The sequence below is a fragment of the Oncorhynchus tshawytscha genome, unplaced genomic scaffold (genome assembly GCF_018296145.1).
Source record: "Oncorhynchus tshawytscha isolate Ot180627B unplaced genomic scaffold, Otsh_v2.0 Un_contig_12359_pilon_pilon, whole genome shotgun sequence".
Classification (NCBI taxonomy): domain Eukaryota; kingdom Metazoa; phylum Chordata; class Actinopteri; order Salmoniformes; family Salmonidae; genus Oncorhynchus; species Oncorhynchus tshawytscha.
Window position 1 is genome coordinate 82,672 of NW_024609223.1, and position 23,784 is coordinate 106,455.

The 23,784-nt window shown below is 49.4% G+C and overlaps 1 protein-coding gene across 1 annotated transcript; it reads left to right on the forward strand.

Moving 5' to 3' along the window:
• The first annotated feature begins 746 nt into the window (after positions 1–746).
• Positions 747–17,668, forward strand: LOC121844449 (transmembrane protein 47-like). Its single transcript, XM_042314544.1, has 3 exons — positions 747–1,049; positions 16,851–16,991; positions 17,461–17,668. Exons 1-3 carry the CDS (start codon positions 824–826, stop codon positions 17,637–17,639), a joined length of 546 nt encoding a protein of 181 aa, XP_042170478.1. The 5' UTR covers positions 747–823; the 3' UTR covers positions 17,640–17,668.
• The last annotated feature ends 6,116 nt before the right edge of the window (positions 17,669–23,784 follow it).

The following is a 23,784-nucleotide window of genomic DNA, read 5'->3' on the forward strand; positions in this document are numbered from 1 at the left end:
CTGTCTGTCTGTCTGTCTGTCTGTCTGTCTGTCTGTCTGTCTGTCTATCTGTCTGTCTGTCTGTCTGTCTGTATGTCTGTCTGCCTGACTGTCTGTGGGCTGCCTGCCTTCTGTCTGTCTGCCTGCCTGCCTGACTGTCTGTCTGCCTGACTGTCTGTGGGCTGCCTGCCTTCTGTCTGTCTGTCTGTCTGTCTGTCTGTCTGTCTGTCTGTCTGTCTGTCTGTCTGTCTGTCTGCCTGCCTTTCTGTCAGCTGCCTGTCTGTCTGTTGGCTGCCTGCCTGCCAACCTGTTTCTCTGCCTGTTTGTGTGTCTAATTGGAAGTGAGTGCATGTTTATTGCAGTGTCTGGGAGTCTTAATGCTGAAGCAGTGACTTTCCTCCCCTGGCTAAAAACAATGGAGTCAGCAGTCTTCAGTCTCTGGCCTGTCAATGGAGTGATTGCAATCACACTGTCACTATCACTGATGCAGAGACACTCACATATATTTCCCTTGCCAGCTTTCACTTTCTAATGTAAGACCAGCGATTTATGGAGAGAGAGACTCAAAAAGACCCTGAAGACCCGGTGTGTCTTGGAGAGAATTTTCAGGCAGCGATGTCATTACGTCACTACTGGAACGGAAGAGCCGGTGCGCTGCACTGGCATCATCATCATCAGCTACAGCGCAGCGGCAGAGCGGTAGCCCAGACTCTCTCATCTCCAGTGACTCCTTTAGATTCTACATGTAAACACGGATCATTGGGGAATTCTAGAAGCCACAACGCGACATCAGACAGCAGCATAACGCCCTGGCGAGTCTCCCAGTCAGCGGAAACCTGCAATAATGTCTTCGTCTGTTAGCGAGACAGAGGAGGTGCGCGTCTCGGCGCTGACGCCTTTGAAGTTGGTGGGACTGGTGTGCGTGTTTCTGGCGCTGTGCTTAGACGTTGGAGCCGTGATGAGCCCGGCATGGGTGACCGCTGACGACCAGTACTGCTTCTCACTGTGGGAGGCGTGCTGGAAAGCAGCGTCGTCTGAGATCTGGCAGTGCAACAGCACGCTGGAGGCAGGTGGGTGAGACCCAGTGGCGCGGCCGTCATCTGTAGCCTAACCAACTAATTATAGCGCAGGATTCACCTTGCATTGTTTGTGGTTATTGGTTTCCATTCCATACATAGTCTAACCTATGATAATATTGATGCTCTAAAGAGGGAATTGAGAGGCTGGTGTATAGTCTGCATAGGTGCAGTAAGTTGTGCCTTTACGGAGATTCAGTTAAGTCCTGTCGCCATGACAAAGCATCTCTTGTGGGAGTCTCTCTCTCTGACTGCCCGGTGCTCCTTTCTTCTCCGTCCCTCATTTGTTTGACGCTGATTTCCACAACCACCTCTCCGCTCCCTGGCCGGCCCACACAGAACGCCTGCTTCTCTTTACGTCGAAGACAGTCTATGTTTGTGCTTTTGTTTATTAAGCAGACGGGCTAATTTTAGGATTTGATTTGGATCAGCTACTCTTCCTGGGCTCCAAACAGACCAGAGCAGCTCGAGGACAGAATGACATCCGTTTAAAATCCATGTAGAAATACACAAGGACCTGTGCTGTAAACCACTCAGGACAACCACATGGTTTTACATAGACCAATTATTTAGGTCAGGTAGGGGAGGGGCGTTGTGTTGTGATGTTTTTGATGGAGGGGGGTTCCATGTAACCATGGCTCTATACAATACTGTCTGGTGGGGCAGGCATGTCAGTCAGAACTATATGTTATTTGATGATACAGACTATTTTGTATTTTCATCACAGTAATATTTCTCATAAAATAAGAAGTGACACAGTCAGTCTTTCATCTACTTTAAGCCAAGTGAGACTGGAATGCATCTTGTTGATATTAGCCCTCTGTTTACTGTGAAGGGCAAGAGGTGCTGCTCTGTTCTGGGCCAGCTGCATCTCTGCTGTCCTTCTTTACATCTCTCATGTCATTCTTTACATCTCTCCTATGTCCTTCTTTACATCTCTCCTATGTCCTTCTGTCCTTCTGTCCTTCTTTACAGCTCTCCTATGTCCTTCTGTCCTTCTGTCCTTCTTTACAGCTCTCCTATGTCCTTCTTTACATCTCTCCTGTCCTTCTTTACATCTCTCCTGTGTCCTTCTTTACATCTCTCCTATGTCCTCCTTCTGTCCTTCTTTACAGCTCTCCTATGTCCTTCTTTACAGCTCTCCTATGTCCTTCTTTACATCTCTCCTGTCCTTCTTTACAGCTCTTCTGTCCTTCTTTACATCTCTCCTATGTCCTTCTGTGTTTCTGTCCTTCTTTACATCTCTCCTATGTCCTTCTTTACATCTCTCCTGTGTCCTTCTTTGCATCTCTCCTGTCCTTCTTTACATCTCTCCTATGTCCTTCTTTGCATCTCTCCTATGTCCTTCTTTACATCTCTCCTGTGTCCTTCTTTGCATCTAGTCCTTCTTACATCTCTCCTGTCCTTCTTTACAGCTCTCCTGTCCTTCTTTGCATCTCTCCTGTCCTTCTTTACATCTCTCCTATGTCCTTCTTTGCATCTCTCCTGTCCTTCTTTACATCTCTCCTATGTCCTTCTTTTGCATCTCTCATCTCTATGTCCTTCTTTACAGCTCTCCTGTCCTTCTTTACATCTCTCCTGTCCTTCTTTATAGCTCTCCTGTCCTTCTTTATAGCTCTCCTGTCCTTCTTTACATCTCTCCTGTACTTCTTTACAGCTCTCCTATGTCCTTCTTTACATCTCTCCTATGTCCTTCTTTACATCTCTCCTATGTCCTTCTTTACATCTCTCCTATGTCCTTCTTTACATCTCTCCTATGTCCTTTACATTTCTCCTATGTCCTTCTTTACAGCTCTCCTGTCCTTCTTTACAGCTCTCTGTCCTTCTTTACAGCTCTCCTATGTCCTTCTGTGTTTCTGTCCTTCTTTACATCTCTCCTGTGTCCTTCTTTACAGCTCTGTCCTATGTCCTTCTTTACATCTCTCCTATGTCCTTCTTTACATCTCTCCTGTCCTTCTTTACAGCTCTTCTGTCCTTCTTTACATCTCTCCTATGTCTTTATATCTCTCCTGTGTTTCTGTCCTTCTTTACATCTCTCCTATGTCCTTCTTTACATCTCTCATATGTCCTTCTTTACATCTCTCTTTACATCTGTCCTGTCCTTTTGCATCTCTCCTGTCCTTCTTTACATCTCTCCTATGTCCTTCTTTGCATCTCCTGTCTTCTTTACAGCTCTCCTGTCATTCTTTACATCTCTCCTGTCCTTCTTTACAGCTCTCCTATGTCCTTCTTTACATCTCTCCTATGTCCTTCTTTACATCTCTCCTGTCCTTCTTTACAGCTCTCCTATGTCCTTCTTTACAGCTTGCCTATGTCCTGTCCTTCTTTACATCTCTCCTATGTCCTTCTTTGCATCTCTCCTGTCCTTCTTTACATGTCCTTTTTTCTCTCCTATGTTCTTCTTTGCATCTCTCCTATGTCCTTCTTCTTTGCATCTCTCCTGTCCTTCTTTACATCTCTCCATATGTCCTTCTTTACATCTCTCCTATGTTCTTCTTTGCATCTCTCCTATGTCCTTCTTTGCATCTCTCCTATGTCCTTCTTTACATCTCTCCTGTCCTTCTTTCTTTACATCTCTCATATGTCCTTCTTTACATCTCTCCTATGTCCTTCTTTGCATCTCTCCTGTCCTTCTTTACATCTCTCATATGTCCTTCTTTGCATCTCTCCTATGTCATTCTTTACATCTCTCCTATGTCCTTCTTTACAGCTCTCCTATGTCCTTCTTTACAGCTCTCCTGTCCTTCTTTACATCTCTCCTGTCCTTCTTTACATCTCTCCTGTCCTTCTTTACAGCTCTCCTATGTCCTTTTTTACATCTCTCCCATCTCCTTCTTTACACAGTCCTTCTTTACTCTCCTGTCCTTCTTTACATCTCTCCTGTGTTCTTCTTTACAGCTCTCCTATGTCCTCCTGTCCTTTTTACATCTCTCCTATGTCCTTCTTTACAGCTCTCCTATGTCCTATGTTTTTTACATCTCCTCCTTTACATGTCCTTCTTTACATCTCTCCTGTCCTTCTTTACATCTCTCCTGTGTCCTTCTTTACATCTCTCCTATGTCCTTCTTTGCATCTCTCCTGTCCTTCTTTACAGCTCTCCTGTCCTTCTTTACATCTCTATGTCCCTGTCCTTCTTTACAGCTCTCCTATGTCCTTCTTTACAGCTCTCCTATGTCCTTCTTTACATCTCTCCTATGTCCTTCTTTACAGCTCTCCTATGTCCTTCTTTACATCTCTCCTATGTCCTTCTTTACATCTCTCCTATGTCCTTCTTTACATCTCTCCTATGTCCTTCTTTACATCTCTCCTATGTCCTTCTTTACATCTCTCCTATGTCCTTCTTTACATCTCTCCTATGTCCTTCTCTCCTTTACATCTCTCCTGTCCTTCTTTACATCTCTCCTGTCCTTCTTTACAGCTCTCCTATGTCCTTCTTTACAGCTCTCCTATGTCCTTCTTTACATCTCTCCTGTCCTTCTTTACATCTCTCCTGTGTCCTTCTTTACATCTCTCCTGTCCTTCTTTGCATCTCTCCATCTCTCCTGTCCTTCTTTACAGCTCTCCTGTCCTTCTTTACATCTCTCCTGTCCTTCTTTATAGCTCTCCTGTCCTTCTTTACAGCTCTCCTATGTCCTTCTGTCCTTCTTTACATCTCTCCTATGTCTCCTCCATCTCTCCTTATCATCTAAAACTAGAATATGGACTGTTCCAGAACGACTAGATGACACGTGGAGGAACTCTTTGGGGAGGGGGAACCTTATTTGCTCATTAGAGATGAGCTTTGGGAAGCGTGGGATTTTTTCCACGCCAGCTCACCAATCCAGCTGGGGCTTTTTCGTTCTGCTTTTGGTTTCTAGAAATTAGTCTTTGTTGAATTCCACGTTTGCCCTCTTTCAGACAGCCAGCAGCATAACTTTGAGCAGCAAATTCCCAGTGGGGCAAATGCCTGGAGATTAGTTACTAGGGCAACTGGGTGCTACATTCACACACTTGGTTTTGATCTGATGGGGTCTCCTTTTTCCCAGAGGGCTATGAAGGGCCTGACTGAACCCCTCTTCTGAGCACAGAGTCCTGTCAGGTCACTTTCACAATTATACATTATACATGTCTCTCTCCCTCTCCATCTCCCCATCTGTCTGTCTCTCTCCCTCTCCATCTCCCCATCTGTCTGTCTTTCTCCATCTCCATCTCCCCATCTGTCTGTCTCTCTCCCTCTCCCCATCTGTCTGTCTCTCTCCCTCTCCATCTCCCCATCTGTCTGTCTCTCTCCCTCTCCTCTCCATCTCCCCATCTGTCTGTCTCTGAGCCCTCTCCTCTCCATCTCCCCATCTGTCTGTCTCTCTCCTCTCCATCTCCCAATCTCTGTCTCTCTCCCTCTCCATCTCCCCATCTCTGTCTCTCTCCCCTCTCCATCTCCCCATCGCTGTCTCTCTCCCTCTCCATCTCCCCATCTCTGTCTCTCTCCCTCTCCATCTCCCCATCTCTGTCTCTCTCCTCTCCATCTCCCCATCTCTGTCTCTCTCCCTCTCCATCTCTCCATCTCTCTGTCTCTCTCCCTCTCCATCTCCCCATCTCTGTCTCTCTCCCTCTCCATCTCCCCATCTCTCTGTCTCTCTCCCTCTCCATCTCCCCATCTCTCTGTCTCTCCCTCTCCATCTCCCCATCTCTCTGTCTCTCTCCCTCTCCATCTCCATCTCCCCATCTCTCTGTCTCTCTCTCCTCTCCATCTCCCCATCTCTGTCTCTCTCCCTCTCCATCTCCCCATCTGTCTGTCTCTCTCCCTCTCCATCTCCCCATCTGTCTGTCTCTCTCCCTCTCCATCTCCCCATCTGTGTCTCTCTCCCTCTCCATCTCCATATCCCCATCTCTGTCTCTCTCCTCTCCATCTCCCCATCTCTGTCTCTCTCCTCTCCATCTCCCCATCTGTCTGTCTCTCTCCCTTTCCTTCTCCATCTCCCCATCTGTCTGTCTCCCTTTCCTCTCCATCTCCCCATCTCTCTGTCTCTCTCCCTCTCCATCTCCATCTCCCCATCTCTGTCTCTCTCCTCTCCATCTCCATCTCCCCATCTCTCTCTCTCTCCCTCTCCATCTCCCCATCTGTCTGTCTCTCTCCCTCTCCATCTCCCCATCTCTGTCTCTCTCCATCTCCATCTCCCCATCTCTCTGTCTCTCTCGCTCTCTTTCTCGCCCCCACCTCTCTCTTCCCCATCTCTCTCTCTCCCCATTTCTCTCTCTCTCTCTGTCTCCCTCCCTCTACAGGGTGTGTTTGTGTGTTTCAGACAAATCAGTCAGTGGAAACCGTAAGAGACCATTTTGTAGAGAGAGAGAGAGTTTATCCCATGTTTTGACCAGAGGGGGTTTTCTGTAATGACGATTCTGCCACTTAGAAATTCAATTAAAATTCTAATAGTTTAATGACAGCTCTATCCCTTCTGTAGATCTCACTATCTGATTCAGTGCTAGTCCAACTCCAGCACACACACACACACCAAACTCTCCAGTTAATGCATGACCAATCCACAGTGATGTGCTGCTGCTGTTTATCCCCTCCCTCCTCCATCTCTCCTTCCCTCCCTCCCTCCTCCCTCCTCCATCCCTCCTTCCTCCTTTGTCCCTCCATCTCTCCTTCCCTCTCTCCTTCCCTCCCTCCTTCCCTCCTCCTTCCCTCTATCCCTCCCTCCTTTCCTCCATCCCTCCTCCCTCCTTCATCCCTCCTTCCCTCCTTTGTCCCTCCATCTCTCCTTCCCTCCCTCCTTTCCTCCTCTCTCCTTCCCTCCTCCTTCCCTCTATCCCTCCCTCCTTTCCTCCATCCCTCCTTCCCTCTTCCTTCCCTCTATCCCTCCCTCCCTCCATCCCTCCATCCCTCCTCCTTCCCTCCTTCCTTGGAGGACAGGATCATTCCACTCCTATGTCAGGATGTGTTTAAAGAGCCTGGCTAGTTTGACCTATTTTTTCAGACTTTCACACTGGTGAATATTTCATGTCAGACATGATTCCTTCCCAAGGATCTATCCCTCCTCCATCCTCCTCCATCTCCCTCCAGCTCCTTCCCTCCTTAATGGAGCAAAGGATCATTTGTGGCCCTGACAATATCTATCTCCAGGATGTGTTTTCCTGGCTAGTTTGACTGACCTATTTTTTTCAGACTTCTTCACACTGGTCCTCCTCATCAGACATCTCCTCTGGAGGTCTCCATTCCTCTCCTGGACAGGCAAATTGGGATCATGTCAGGTTTGGTCATTCCTCTCCTCTCTTTAAGGACAGGCAATTCATTATCTCCTACTAACAGGGCAGAGTCCTCAGAATGAGTTTGGTCTATTTGTGGCCTCCTATGGAAACTTTGCTGATGGTTTGCTCCACAGCCACAGTCTCAAACTCATTCCATGGAGGGCTGAGTGTCTCAGGTTTTTGGTTTTCTTTCAACACACAGACATACACTTAGGTGAGGGGAGTTTTTTACTAGTTAGGTGACCTTAATTCATAAATCTCACAGGTGAAAACACCACACTCTGTGGACAGTTTGATATAATGTTCCACTCTGACATGGGACCACATGGGACGTAGAACACACATACACACATGGACACACACACACACACACACACTCACTGGACTACACACAGGTCCACACACACACTGGTCATGGACACACACACCTCATGAATGAACACACAACAACAACATGCACATGGTTTGCACATACACAGCATACACACAGACAACACCCACACACACACACAGACACACACACACACACATGGACATACACACACACACACACACACATGGACATACACACACACACACACACACACACACACACATGGACATACACACACACACACACACACACACACACACACACACATGAACATACACACACACACACATGGACATACACACACACACACACACACACACACACACATGGACATACACACACACACCACACATGGACACACACACACACACACACACACACACACACACACACACACACACACACACACACACACACACATGGACACACACACACACACATGGACACACACACACACACACATGGACACACACACACACACACACACACACACACACACATGGACACACACACATGGTCACACACACACACACACACACACACACACACACACATGGACATACACACACACACACATGGACATACACACACACACACACACACACACACACACATGGACATACACACACACACACACACACACACACACACATGGACACACACACACACACACACACACACACACATGGACACACACACACACACACACACACACACATGGACACACACACACACACACACACACACACACACACACACACATGGACATACACACACACACACACACACACACACATGGACATACACACACACACACACACACACACACATGGACATACACACACACACACACATGGACACACACACACACACACACACACACACACACACACACATGGACACACACACACACACACACACACACACACACATGGACACACACACACACACACACACACACACACACACATGGACACATACACACACACACACACACACACACACACACATGGACATACACACACACACACACACACACACATGGACATACACACACACACACACACACACATGGACACACACACACACACACACACACACACACACACACACATGGGCATACACACACACACACACGCACACACATGGACATACACACACACACACACACACACACACACACACATGGACATACACACACACACACACACACACACGCACACACATGAACATACATACACACACACACATGGACATACACACACACACACACACACACATGGACACACACACATGGCACACACACACACACACACACACACACACACATGGACATACACATGAACATACACACACACACACACACACACATGGACATACACACACACACACACACACACACACATGGACACACACACACACACACACACACACACACACACACACACACATGGTCATACACACACACACACATGGTCATACACACACACATGGACATACACACACACACACACATGGACATACACACACACACACACACACACACACACACACACATGGACACACACACACACACACACACACACACACACACACACACACATGGTCATACACACACACACACACATGGTCATACACACACACATGGACATACACACACACACACACACACATGGACATACACACACACACACACACACACACACACACATGGACATACACACACACACACACACACACACACACACATGGACATACACACACACACACACACACACACACACACACACACACACACACACATGGTCATACACACACACACACATGGTCATACACACACACATGGACATACACACACACACACGCACATGGACATACACACACACACACACACACACACACACACACACACACACATGGACACACACACACACACACACACACACACACACACACACACATAGACATACACATAAACATACACACACACACACACACACATGGACACACACACATGGACACACACACACATGGACACACACACATGTTGCACACACACACACACACACACACACACACACACACACACACACACATGGACATGCACATGAACATACACACACACACACACACACACACACATGGACATAAACACACATGGACACACATCATGTTGCACACACACACACACACACACACACACACACACACACACACACACACACACACATACACACACACACACACACACACACACACACACACACACACACATGGACATGCACATACAGACACACACACACACACACACACACACACACATGGACACACACACATGTTGCACACACACACACACACACACACACACACACACACACACACACACACACACACACACACACACACACACACATGGACATGCACATGAACATACACACACACACAACATGGACATAAACACACATGGACACACACTCATATCTGACATGACACACACACACACACACACACTACACACACACACACACACACACACTGGACACACACACACACACAAACACACACACACACACACACACACACATGGATGTGTGCACAACTACAGGCAATTTAAGACTCAATGTCTGATTCTTTAATACCTTTCCTGTAGTCAAAACCAAATCGCCCTCTAGTGGCCTCATGGGGAATGTTATTCATCATTTCATAATTAATACACCTTTTTTCATATCAAACCAGCTTAGTTATATTTCAGTCTTCTGTGATGTATATAAAGTGTAATATTGGGATGAAAACATAAAATGTAATATATTTAATCTCTATATCTGACATGATACATGGGCGGCAGGGTAGCCTAGTGGTTAGAGCGGTGAACTAGTAACCGGAAGGTTGATGTCTGCAAGTTCAAACCCCGAGCTGACAAGGTACAAGTCTGTCTTTCTGCCCTTGAACAGGCAGTTAACCCACTGTTAAGGCCATAACCATGTGAAAATAAGAATTTGTTCTTAACCATAACTTGCCTGTTAAATAAAATGTAGATTATTATGTTTTTTAAATACAGGTGGATACTTTTGTTAAACCCATAACCATGTGTGTGAGGTGGATACTGTTGTTAAGCCCATAACCATGTGTGTGAGGTGGATACTGTTGTTAAGCCCATAACCATGTGTGAGGTGGATACTGTTGTTAAGCCCATAACCATGTGTGTGAGGTGGATACTGTTGTTAAACCCATAACCATGTGTGTCAGGTGGATACTGTTGTTAAGCCCATAACCATGTGTGTGAGGTGGATACTGTTGTTAAGCCCATAACCATGTGTGTGAGGTGGATACTGTTGTTAAGCCCATAACCATGTGTGTGAGGTGGATACTGTTGTTAAGCCCATAACCATGTGTGTGAGGTGGATACTGTTGTTAAGCCCATAACCATGTGTGATGTAGATACTGTTGTTAAGCCCATAACCATGTGTGTGAGGTGGATACTGTTGTTAAGCCCATAACCATGTGTGTGAGGTGGATACTGTTGTTAAGCCCATAACCATGTGTGTCAGGTAGATACTGTTGTTACAAAGTAGATTAGTTTAAGACGACCAAGTACCAGTCTGTGTGACCCTGGTTTAGCCCACTGAGGTGAAAGGTGAATCCCTGTAAGAAGTTTTTTATTGATTTATTCCACCTTTATTTAACCAGGTAGGCAAGTTGACAACAAGTTCTCATTTACAATTGCGACCTGGCCAAGATAAAGCAAAGCAGTTCGACACAAACAACGACACAGAGTTACACATGGAGTAAAACAAACATACAGTCAATAATACAGTATAAACAAGTCTATATACGATGTGAGCAAATGAGGTGAGAAGGGAGGTAAAGGCAAAAAAATGGTGGCAAAGTAAATACAATATAGCAAGTAAAACACTGGAATGGTTGATTTGCAATGGAAGAATGTGCAAAGTAGAAATAAAAATAATGGGGTGCAAAGGAGCAAAATAAATAAATTAATTAAATACAGTAGGGAAAGAGGTAGTTGTTTGGGCTAAATTATAGGTGGGCTATGTACAGGTGCAGTAATCTGTGACCAGTGACCAGTCAGAACCTCTAATAACTCAACTGAGTGATGAGAAACATGTCCAGGCCTCTAATCCAGGCAGTCACATGCTGCTACACATTCCTTCCTTTAAATAAGTCCCACTGAGGTGTGAAAGGGGTAGCCTAGTGGTTAGAGCGTTGGACTAGCAGCTGAAAGGTTGCAAGTTCAAATCCCTGAGCTGACAAGGTACAAATCTGTTGTTCTGCCCCTGAACAGGCAGTTAACCCACTGTTCCTAGGCCGTCATTGAAAATAAGAATTTGTTCTTAACTAAATTGCCTAGTAAAATATATTTAAAAAAACACCTAACATGGTCCTGTGGTAGAGAGGTTCAACACCACATCTCAGTGAGCTTCTTTCACAAGGCTCTTCAGTCATTTTGAGTCCATCGTCTAAATGGACTGTCTGTAGTTCTTTAAAGTGGGGACCACAATACACATGTTAGTGTTCTGGGGACCACAATACACATGTTACTGTCTGTAGTTCTTTAAAGTGGGGGGGTTACTGTCTGTAGTTCTTTAAAGTGGGGACCACAATACACACGTTACTGTCTGTAGTTCTTGGTACCAACCAGCTACATGAAGACCTCAGTGGTCTCTCCCCCTCTTGTAACCCTTCTCCCTGCCTATTGTCCTTGTCCACTACTGGTCCACTCCCTCTCTCCCCCCCCCCTCTTGTAACCCTTCTCCCTACCTAGTGTCCTTGTCTGCCACTGGTCCACTCTCTCTCTCCCCCTCCCCCTCTTGTAACCCTTCTCCCTACCTAGTGTCCTTGTCTGCCACTGGTCCTTGTAACCCTTCTCCCTACCTAGTGTCCTTGTCTGCCACTGGTCCACTCTCCCTCCCCCTCCCCTCTTGTAACCCTTCTCCCTACCTAGTGTCCTTGTCTGCCACTGGTCCACTCTCTCTCTCCCCTCCCCTCTTGTAACCCTTCTCCCTACCTAGTGTCCTTGTCTGCCACTGGTCCACTCCCTCTCTGACCATACAGTCGGACCACTACACAAACACAGTCCATCTAACCAGCATGACTCCCTCAGCCCCGGTTCTGGAAATAACCATGTCTTCTGATAGGCTGAGAGCAGTGACCGTGGTTCACTCCTCAACTGACCATACGGTCTGACCATAACACAACCATGTGGTCCTCTTTATAACCAGGCTGACTCCCTGGCTGTGTGTTCTGATTGGCTGAAACATGAATGAAACATAAACCCCTCCAACGTCAGGCTACTCCTCTCTGAGGGCACCCCAAATGGCACACTGTTCCCTTTGACCAGGGTCCTATGGGATACCCTATGGGCCCTGGTCAAAAGTAGTGCACTATAAAGGGAATAGTGTGCCATTTTGGATCCAGCCTTTGGTTAATGCATACGGACAGGGTACAGTTAGTGTGGGAAATGTCCCTCTTCATCTGGTGTAAACCAGTCTGACTGAGAAGAGGGGATCTCCTGGGCAGGGAACACAGACACCCACAACACTTCAGATGTTTCTTCAGGGTTCATCATGAATGTCCTGAGTTCTTGTTGTTTTTCACTCACATCGCTGGAACAACTGTACATGCTTTCTTCCTGTAGATCTTTAAGTGTCTCCTCCTCCTTTCTCCTCCTTTCTCCTCTCCTCCTTTCTCCTCCTTTCTCCTCCTTTCTCCTCCTTTCCTCCTTTCTCCTCTCCTCCTTTCTCCTCCTTTCCTCCTTTCTCCTCTCCTCCTTTCTCCTCTCCTCTTTTCTCCTCTTCTCCTCCTTTCTCCTCCCTCCTCTCCTCCTCCTCCTCTCCTTTCCCCCCTCCTCTCCTCTCCCCTCCTCCTCTCCCCCATCCTCCTCTCCCCCATCCTCCTCTCCTCCAGCCTCCTCTCCCCATCCTCCTCTCCTCCCCATCCTCCTCTCCCCCATCCTCCCCTCCTCTCCTCCAGCCTCCTCTCCCCCATCCTCCTCTCCCCCCCTCCTCTCCTCCAGCCTCCTCTCCCCCATCCTCCTCCCTCCCCCTCCTCCCTCCCCCATCCTCCCCTCCTCTCCTCCAGCATCCTCTCCCCCATCCTCCTCTCCCCTCCCTCCTCCCCCATCCTCCTCCTCTCCTCCCCTCCTCTCCCCCATCCTCCTCCCCCATCCTCCTCTCCTCCAGCCTCCTCTCCCCCATCCTCCTCTCCTCTCCCCCATCCTCCTCTCCCCCATCCTCCTCTCCTCCAGCCTCCTCTCCATCCTCCTCTTCACAGAATCTAGCCAGTCACCATGATTGGCCAGGAGATAACCCAGCCAGCAGTTTGTAACAGATTGATTGTCTCTATTTCTTGTCCTTATCTGACCACAGTGTCTACCATAACTACTGTACACAGCTGCTGCTGGACCTCTCACTAAACCAATATTTATTACTGACTGAAGGGTTTTCTAGTCCTTTCTTCTATTTATTTTGTGGGGGTGGTGTGGTGGGTTGGGTTGGGGTTGTGGGTGAGGTTGTGAGTGGAGGTGAGGGTGGGGGTGGGGTTGTGGTTGGTGGGGTGGGGGTTGTAGGTGGGGTTGGGGTGGTGTTGGTGGGGTGGGGTGGGGTGGGGGTTGTAGGTTGGGTTGTAGTTGTTGGTATGTTTGTAGATGGGGTTGTGGGTTGGGTTGTTGTGGGATTTGGGGTTGTAGTTGTTGGTGGGGTTGTGGGTGGGAATGTAGTTGTTGGTGGGACTGCTGTTGTGGGTGGGGTTGGGGTTGTGGGTGGGGTTGTAGTTGTGGGTGGGGTTGTTGGTGGGGTGTAGTTGTTGGTGGGGTTGGGGTTGTTGGTAGGGTTGTAGTTGTGGGTGGGGTGTAGTTATGGGTGGGGTTGTAGTTGTGGGTGGGAGGTAGTTGTTGGTGGGGTGTAGTTGATGGGGTTGTAGTTGTTGGTAGAGTTGGGGTAGTTGGTAGGGTTGTGGTTGTGGGTGGGGTTGTAGTTGTGGGTGGGGTTGGTAGGGTTGTAGTTGTGGGTGGGGTTGTGGTAGTTGGTAGGGTTGTGGTTTGGGTGGGGTTGTAGTTGGGTTATTGGTAGGGTTGTAGTTGTGGGTGGGGTGTAGTTGTTGGTGGGGTTGGGGTTGTAGTTGGTGGGGTGTAGTTGTTGGTGGGGTTGTGGTTGTGGGTGGGGTTGTGGTGTGGGTGGGGTTGTGGTTGTGGGTGAGGTTGTTGTGGTTGTGGGTGGGGTTGTAGTTGTTGGTGGGGTGTAGTTGTGGGTGAGGTTGTTGTGGTTGTTGGTGGGGTTGTAGTTGTTGGTGGGTTGTAATTGTGGGTGGGGTGTGGTTGTTGGTGGGGTTGGGGTTGTGGGTGGGGTGTGGTTGTGGGTGGGGTTGGGGTTGTTGGTGGGGTGTAGTTGTGGGTGGGGTGTGGTTGTTGGTGGGGTTGGGGTTGTGGGTGGGGTTGGGGTTGTTGGTGGGGTTGGGGTTGTGGGTGGGGTTATAGTTGTGGGTGGGGTGTGGTTGTTGGTGGGGTTGGGGTTGTGGGTGGGGTTATAGTTGTTGGTGGAGTTGGGGTTGTGGGTGGGGTTATAGTTGTTGGTGGAGTTGGGGTTGTTGGTGGGGTGTAGATGTTGGTGGGGTTGGGGTTGTTGGTGGGGTGTAGATGTTGGTGGGGTTGTTGGTGGGGTGTAGTTGTTGGTGGAGTTGGGGTTGTTGGTGGGGTGTAGTTGTTGGTGGGGTTGGGGTTGTTGGTGGGGTGTAGTTGTGGGTGGGGTTGGGGTTGTGGGTGGGGTGTAGTTGTGGGTGGGGTTGGGGTTGTGGGTGGGGTGTAGATGTTGGTGGGGTTGTGGGTTGTGGGTGGGTGTAGATGTTGGTGGGGTTGTTGGTGGGGTGTAGATGTTGGTGGAGTTGGGGTTGTTGGTGGGGTTGGGGTTGTTGGTGGGGTGTAGTTGTTGGTGGGGTTGGGGTTGTGGGTGGGGTGTAGATGTTGGTGGGGTTGGGGGTTGGTGGGGTGTAGTTGTTGGTGGGGTTGAGGTTGTGGGTGGTGTAGGGTTGGGGTTGGGGTGGGTGGGGTTGGGGTTGTGGGTGGGGTGTAGATGTTGGTGGGGTTGTGGGTTGTGGGTGGGGTGTAGATGTTGGTGGGGTTGGGGTTGTGGGTGGGGTTGTGGGTGGGGTGTAGATGTTGGTGGGGTTGGGGTTGTGGGTGGGGTGTAGATGTTGGTGGGGTTGGGGTTGTGGGTGGGGTGTAGATGTTGGGGTTGTGGGTGGGGTGTAGATGTTGGTGGGGTTGGGGTTGTGGGTGGGGTGGGGTGTAGATGTTGGTGGGGTATAGATGTTGGTGGGGTTGGGGTTGTGGGTGGGGTGTAGATGTTGGGGTTGTGGGTGGGGTGTAGATGTTGGGGTTGTGGGTGGGGTGTAGATGTTGGGGTTGTGGGTGGGGTGTAGATGTTGGGGTTGTGGGTGGGGTGTAGATGTTGGGGTTGTGGGTGGGGTGTAGATGTGCCTTGCCTGTATGTTGTTAGTGGGGTTGGTTGAGATGATGGCAGATTGAATTTGATAACATGCCAACAATGCTCTTTAGTCAACGATGTGTGTCAGTGAGATGCGGGTCAGCGTCTCTATCTGACCCCCCCTTTCTCTCTCCTCCTCTTTCTCTCTCTCTCCCTTTCTCTCTCCCCCTCTTTCACTCTCCCTCTTTCTCTTTCTCTCCCCCTCTTTCTCTCGCCCCCTCCCCCTCATTCGCTCTCTCCCTCCCCCTCTTTCTCTGTCTCCCCCTCTCTCACTCCCCTCTTTCTCTGTCTCTCTCTCTCCCCCTCTTTCCCCCTCTCTCCCTTTCTCTCTCTCCCCCTCTTTCTCTCTCTCTTGCTGTTACCTCTCTCCCCCCTCGCTCCATTTCCCTCCGACAACTTGCTGTTTGCTCCCCCTTGTTTATACCACCTGATATCCCCTCCTCTCTGTCCTCTATCTCTCCTTCCCTCTCTGTCCTCTATCTCTCCTTCCCTCTCTGTCCTCTATCTCTCCTTCCCTCTCTGTCCTCTATCTCTCCTTCCCTCTCTGTCCTCTATCTCTCCTTCCCTCTCTGTCCTCTATCTCTCCTTCCCTCTCTGTCTCCCATCCCCTTCTCCCTCCTTATCTCTCGTATGCTCCTCCCCTCTCTTTTCCCTCCTCTACTTCTTTCCTTAACTATATATGTATTCTCTCTCCTCTAGACTGGCAGATCGCCACCCTGTCCTTGTTGCTAGGAGGAGCTGCTCTGGTCCTGCTCTCCTTCCTGGTGGTCCTGGTGTCAGTGTGTATCGGCTCTCGGAGACGCTTCAACAGACCTGTCGCTGTCATGCTGTTCGCTGCAGGTGAACACACACACACACACACACACACACACACACACACACACACACACACACACACACACACACACACACACACACACACACAACACACACACACACACACACACACACACACACACACACACACACACACACACACACACAACAACAACATTGCTGTACAATGTACAATTCCTATCTACAAACAGGCTCTCAAAGTGCTTGATAGGAAGCCCAATAGCCATCATCACTGTTACATCCTCAGAAAGCATGAGCTCCTGAGTTGGGAAAATCTTGTGCAGTACACTGACGCATGTCTTGTATTCAAGATCCTAAATGGCCTGGCACACACACACACACAATTATTTGTCTCTATCTTCTGATATCATATTCCTTGTTAGACAGTTAATTCATACGTAATATGCATATATCTCTCCCTCTTCAATAGACAGTATGTGTATGAGATGTCCTCTGTTTCCCTCTGCTCCAGTGGTGTTGCAGGGCTGCAGTCTGGTCCTCTACCCCATCAAGTTCACTGAGACCATCAGCATGAGCATATACCACGAGTTCAACTGGGGTTACGGCCTGGCCTGGGGCGCTACCATTTTCTCCTTCGGCGGGGGGATCCTCTACTGCCTCAACCCTAAGAACTATGAAGACTACTACTGATCCTGCTGGACTGTACCACTGTGACCCCCCACCCCGTAGTCGCTGGCTGTCATACATATCCTATACTGTATAATGCTAATGCTCGCTAGAGAGACAGGTAGATACAGAGAGATGCACACACACACGTCAGCATACAGTATTTCCTGTGGAAGCAGGCAGAGGGTCAGTGCTGGGGTGGATGGATGATTTCACAGTACCCTGTACCCTGCTCTGTACTCCCTCTTCAGTCAGAGACTAACACATAACAGACTGACCAATCAGATCACTCTATCTGTCCTCAAACCCTGGGACAAGGACTCACTGAAGCACTGTTACCGACCAAGTATTACTTACAAGGCCTTAGGAATTAGGATGAGGCTAAGCTCGGCAAACCCAGGAGGAACATCTGGTGCCAGCTACCATTTATGTTACGTAGTCTGTCCACGAGAGATTAGGATGAGTCTGACTGGAAAACAGACTTGTCTTCTCACTGGTAGGTAGAGAGACTGGGATGACCAACACTGGTAGGCAGAGAGACTGGGATGACCAACACTGGTAGGCAGACAGACTGGGATGACCAACACTGGTAGGTAGAGAGACTGGGATGACCAACACTGGTAGGTAGAGAGACTGGGATGACCAACACTGGTAGGCAGACAGACTGGGATGACCAACACTGGTAGGCAGAGAGATGACCAACACTGGGATGACCAACACTGGTAGGCAGAGAGACTGGGATGACCAACACTGGTAGGTAGAGAGACTGGGAGACCAACACTGGTAGGTAGAGAGACTGGGATGACCAACACTAGAGAGACTGGGATGACCAACACTGGTAGGTAGAGAGACTGGGATGACCAACACTGGTAGGCAGAGAGACTGGGATGACCAACACTGGTAGGCAGAGAGACTGGGATGACCAACACTGGTAGGTAGACAGACTGGGATGACCAACACTGGTAGGCAGACAGACTGGGATGACCAACACTGGTAGGCAGACAGCTGGGATGACCAACACTGGTAGGTAGAGAGACTGGGATGACCAACACTGGTAGGTAGAGACTGGGATGACCAACACTGGTAGGCAGAGAGACTGGGATGACCAACACTGGTAGGCAGAGAGACTGGGATGACCAACACTGGTAGGCAGAGAGACTGGGATGACCAACACTGGTAGGTAGAGAGACTGGGATGACCAACACTGGTAGGCAGACAGACTGGGATGACCAACACTGGTAGGCAGACAGACTGGGATGACCAACACTGGTAGGTAGAGAGACTGGGATGACCAACACAGACTGGGATGACCAACACTGGTAGGCAGACAGACTGGGATGACCAACACTGGTAGGCAGAGAGACTGGGATGACCAACACTGGTAGGTAGAGAGACTGGGATGACCAACACTGGTAGGTAGAGAGACTGGGATGACCAACACTGGTAGGCAGACAGACTGGGATGACCAACACTGGTAGGTAGAGAGACTGGGATGACCAACACTGGTAGGCAGACAGACTGGGATGACCAACACTGGTAGGCAGAGAGACTGGGATGGGTAGGTAGAGACAGACTGGGATGACCAACACTGGTAGGCAGAGAGACTGGGATGACCAACACTGGTAGGCAGAGAGACTGGGATGACCAACACTGGTAGGTAGAGACAGACTGGGATGACCAACACTGGTAGGTAGAGACAGACTGGGATGACCAACACTGGTAGGTAGAGACAGACTGGGATGACCAACACTGGTAGGCAGAGAGACTGGGATGGCCAACACTGGTAGGTAGAGTGACTGGGATGACCAACACTGGTAGGTAGAGAGACTGGGATGACCAACACTGGTAGGTAGAGACAGACTGGGATGACCAACACTGGTAGGTAGAGACAGACTGGGATGACCAACACTGGTAGGTAGAGACAGACTGGGATGACCAACACTGGTAGGTAGAGACAGACTGGGATGACCAACACTGGTAGGTAGAGACAGACTGGGATGACCAACACTGGTAGGCAGAGAGACTGGGACCAACACTGGTAGGTAGAGAGACTGGGATGACCAACACTGGTAGGTAGAGAGACTGGGATGACCAACACTGGTAGGTAGAGACAGACTGGGATGACCAACACTGGTAGGTAGAGACAGACTGGGATGACCAACACTGGTAGGTAGAGACAGACTGGGATGACCAACACTGGTAGGTAGAGACAGACTGGGATGACCAACACTGGTAGGTAGAGACAGACTGGGATGACCAACACTGGTAGGTAGAGACAGACTGGGATGACCAACAATGGTAGGTAGAGACAGACTGGGATGACCAACACTGGTAGGCAGACAGACTGGGATGACCAACACTGGTAGGTAGAGACAGACTGGATGACCAACACTGGTAGCTTGGCATGTAAAGGCGAGGAAGATGCCAATGCCACTACAGTATATCTCCATGGAAGTATGAACCCCCATAGCTAGCTACAGTTGGGCTCAATTCCATTTCAATTCCAGTCAATTCAGGAAGTAAAAGTATCTCCAATACTTTTCAATGAGGAATTGGAGTTTGGTTTACTTTCTGAAATGATTGGAATTTAAATGGAATTGACCCCAATCCTGGTAAAGAGGAGGTTTGGTACGTCCCAATACTCCAAAACAGAGGTTTCCTTCCTGTCTTCATAGCCAGTGAAGAGCACAGAGACAGACAGGGAGCCGTTGAAGCCCGTTTAGGACACAGCCCAGTAATGTGGTACTGGTGTGTAGCTTATCTGGTCTGTCTCATCACAGCTTCGTCAGGTTTTTGCAGCGATGTAGAAATGTTCCGTGGTCTAGAAGAGGAGACAGACAGATAGCTTAGTTTATGTCTGGTAACACATTTACTTGTCCAACAATAATCCAATGAAATGTAACCACACAAATCAAATATTATTATTTTAATGGACATCCTACAGTAGATTGAGGGGTAAATTGTTGAATGATGTTCGTGGAGATGTTGACGAGATGTGTGAGTAGATTGGAGGGAGGGAGGGAGGGAGGGAGGGAGGGGGAGGGAGGGAGGGAGGGAGGGAGGGAGGGAGGGAGGGAGGGAGGGAGAGAGAGAGAGAGAGAGAGAGAGAGAGAGAGAGAGAGAGAGAGAGAGAGAGAGAGAGAGAGAGAGAGAGAGAGAGAGAGAGAGAGAGAGAGAGAGAGAGAGAGACAGAGAGAGAGAGACAGAGAGAGAGAGAGAGAGAGAGAGAGAGAGAGGGAGGGAGAGGGCATGTTTTAGATGCCGTGGTAGAGATATGTATCAGTATTCATCTCATTGTAAATTAACACAATAAAGCAAGTAAAATAACCTGTCTTTCCTCTCATTAGATTACAGGAGGGGATAATCAGGGGTGGGCAAACTTTTTGGCTTGAGGGCCACATTGGGATTTTTAGCTCGAGGGACACATTTTTGGGGGGGATCAATTGTTTGTTAGAGTCAATTTGAGAGGCGCAGCGGTCTACATGCCTGGGTTCAATCCCAGGCTGTGTCACAGCTGGCCGTGACTGGGACACCCATGAAGCGGCGCACAATTGTCTCAGTGTTGTCCGGGTTAGGGGAGGGTTTGGCAGACCAAGATGTCCTTGTCTCATTGCGCTCTAGCGCCCCCTGTGGCAGGCCGGGCGTAGTGCACGCTGACACGGTCGCCAGGTGTACAGTGTTTCCACCAACACATTGGTGCGGCTGGCTTCCGGGTTAAGAGGGCATTGTGTCAAGAAGCAGTGCGGCTTGGTTTGGTTGTGTTTCGGAGGACGTACGGCTCTCGACCTTCGCCTCTACCGAGGCCGTACGGTGGTTGCAGCGATGAGACAAGACTTTAACTACCAATTGGATCCCACAAAATTGGGGAGAAAAAAAGGGATCCAATTTAAAAATATATATTTATATATAAATGTATTTATTTTGTCTTGCAGGCTGGACTAGATACCACAACTCCTCCACTTATCTTCACACTTCATTTAATGATCCGTTGAGAATGTCTTAGTATTTTCTCTTCCCAAGCTCCTGCACCAAGCTCCTGCAACAAGCTCCTGCAACAAGCTCCTGCAACAAGCTCCTGCACCAAGCTCCTGCACCAAGCTCCTGCACCAAGCTCCTGCACCAAGCTCCTGCACCAAGCTCCTGCACCAAGCTCCTGCAACAAGCTCCTGCACCAAGCCCTGCACCAAGCTCCTGCACCAAGCTCCTGCACCAAGCTCCTGCACCAAGCTCCTGTAAACAAGCAAACTGACAGCGCTGGTCCTTATTTTCTTCCATTGAACTGAATTCACCTCAACTGACTTTATGTCTTCAGTCATTATCTGTCCAAGTGTGTGTGTGTGTGTGTGTGTGTGTGTGTGTGTGTGTGTGTGTGTGTGTGAGAGAGTCAGTCAGTCAGTCAGTTCAAACCTTGTCGAACTCTAGCCAGAAGGCTAACTCCTCCTGCCCTGCCTAGCAACTCACTGCAGTAGGTTGTTCTCTCCTCTACCTGGGGGAAGCTTTGATCCCACATCAGGCTTAGAAGACCTTCACACGTCCCAAATGGCACCCTAGTCTCTATATGGTGAATTACTTTTGACCAGGGTCCATAGGGATCATAGGGCTCTGGTCAAAAGTAGTGCACTATATAGGGAATATGGTGTCATTTGGGACAAAATCCATTCTCCTTCACAGGTTGTAATTTTAAGGAGTTCAAGAACAAACATGTAGCAATACTGTCACCTACAGGACAACCTGTGCACGTACCTTCATGTATCGTTGGCTGGTTTTCACACCTCTAGTTGCATACAGCCTGTCTTCCATATGGGACCCCATGTCAAATTCAATGAACATGATTACTGCCCTACCATAAATGTGACTATTTTAATGTACTGTACCTGTGCTGCCTTGTACTGTAACGTCTGACTATTGGCTACAGTGGCCTAAGGCAGTTCCAGACCATTCATTCTGCTCCAGTCATGAGTATCCGACTGTAGTTTGAGCTGTGTTTGTGTAAACAGATCATGTTGTGGTGTTGTTAATGCTGGGAGGAAACTCTCACGCTACAGGGACTCACAGCTGTGGCCCTCCCTCCCTGAGCTCCTACTGCTGTCCCTCCCTCCCCCCCTCCCTCCCTCCCTGAGCTCCTACTGCTGTCCCTCCCCCCCCCTCCCTCCCTCCCTGAGCTCCTACCCTCCCTCCCCCCTCCTACTGCTCCCTCCCCCCTCCCTCCCTCCCTGAGCTCCTACTGCTGTCCCCCCCTCCCCCCTCCCTGAGCTCCTACTGCTGTCCCTCCCTCCCTCCCCCCTCCCTGAGCTCCTACTGCTGTCCCTCCCTCCCTCCCTCCCTCCCTGAGCTCCTACTGCTGTCCCTCCCCCCTCCCTGAGCTCCTACTGCTGTCCCTCCCTCCCTCCCTCCCTCCCTCCCTCCCTCCCTCCCTCCCTCCCTCCCTGAGCTCCTCCCTCCCTCCCTCCCTCCCTCCCTCCCTCCCTCCCTGAGCTCCTACTGCTGTCCCTCCCTCCCTCCCTCCCTCCCTGAGCTCCTACTGCTGTCCCTCCCTCCCTCCCTCCCTGAGCTCCTCCCTCCCTCCCTCCCTCCCTCTCCACTGCTGTCCCTCCCTCCCCCCCTCCCTCCCTCCCTGAGCTCCTACTGCTGTCCCTCCCTCCCCCCTCCCTCCCTCCCTCCCTCCCTCCCCTCCCCCTCCCTCCTCCCTCCCTCCCTCCCTCCCTCCCTACTGCTGCAGCATCTCCAGTCCTCTGTGGGACAGAAAGAGGGACGTACCAACAGATGTATGGATAGACAGGCAGGCATGGCCGGACAGAGGGACAGAAAAACAGTCAGACAATCAGACAGTCAGATAGACAGACAAACATTCACACAGACAGTCAGACAAACAGTCTGAAAGGCAAACAGTCATACAGACAGTCAGACAGTCACCCAGACAGACAGATAGACAAACAGTCAGAAAGACAGCCAGAAAGAGAGTCAGACATATAGACAGTCAGCCAGCCAGCCAGGCAGACAGTCAGTCAGTCAGTCAGTTATATAGACAGTCAGTCAGTCAGTCGCCTGTTCTGTCATCTTTATATAGGCCTGGTCACATCACCTCCTTGGAACTTGATCCCTCAGCCACTTCATCTGCATTCTGGGAATTGTTCACATCCTCCTGGACCACCCACATATAAGCACACAT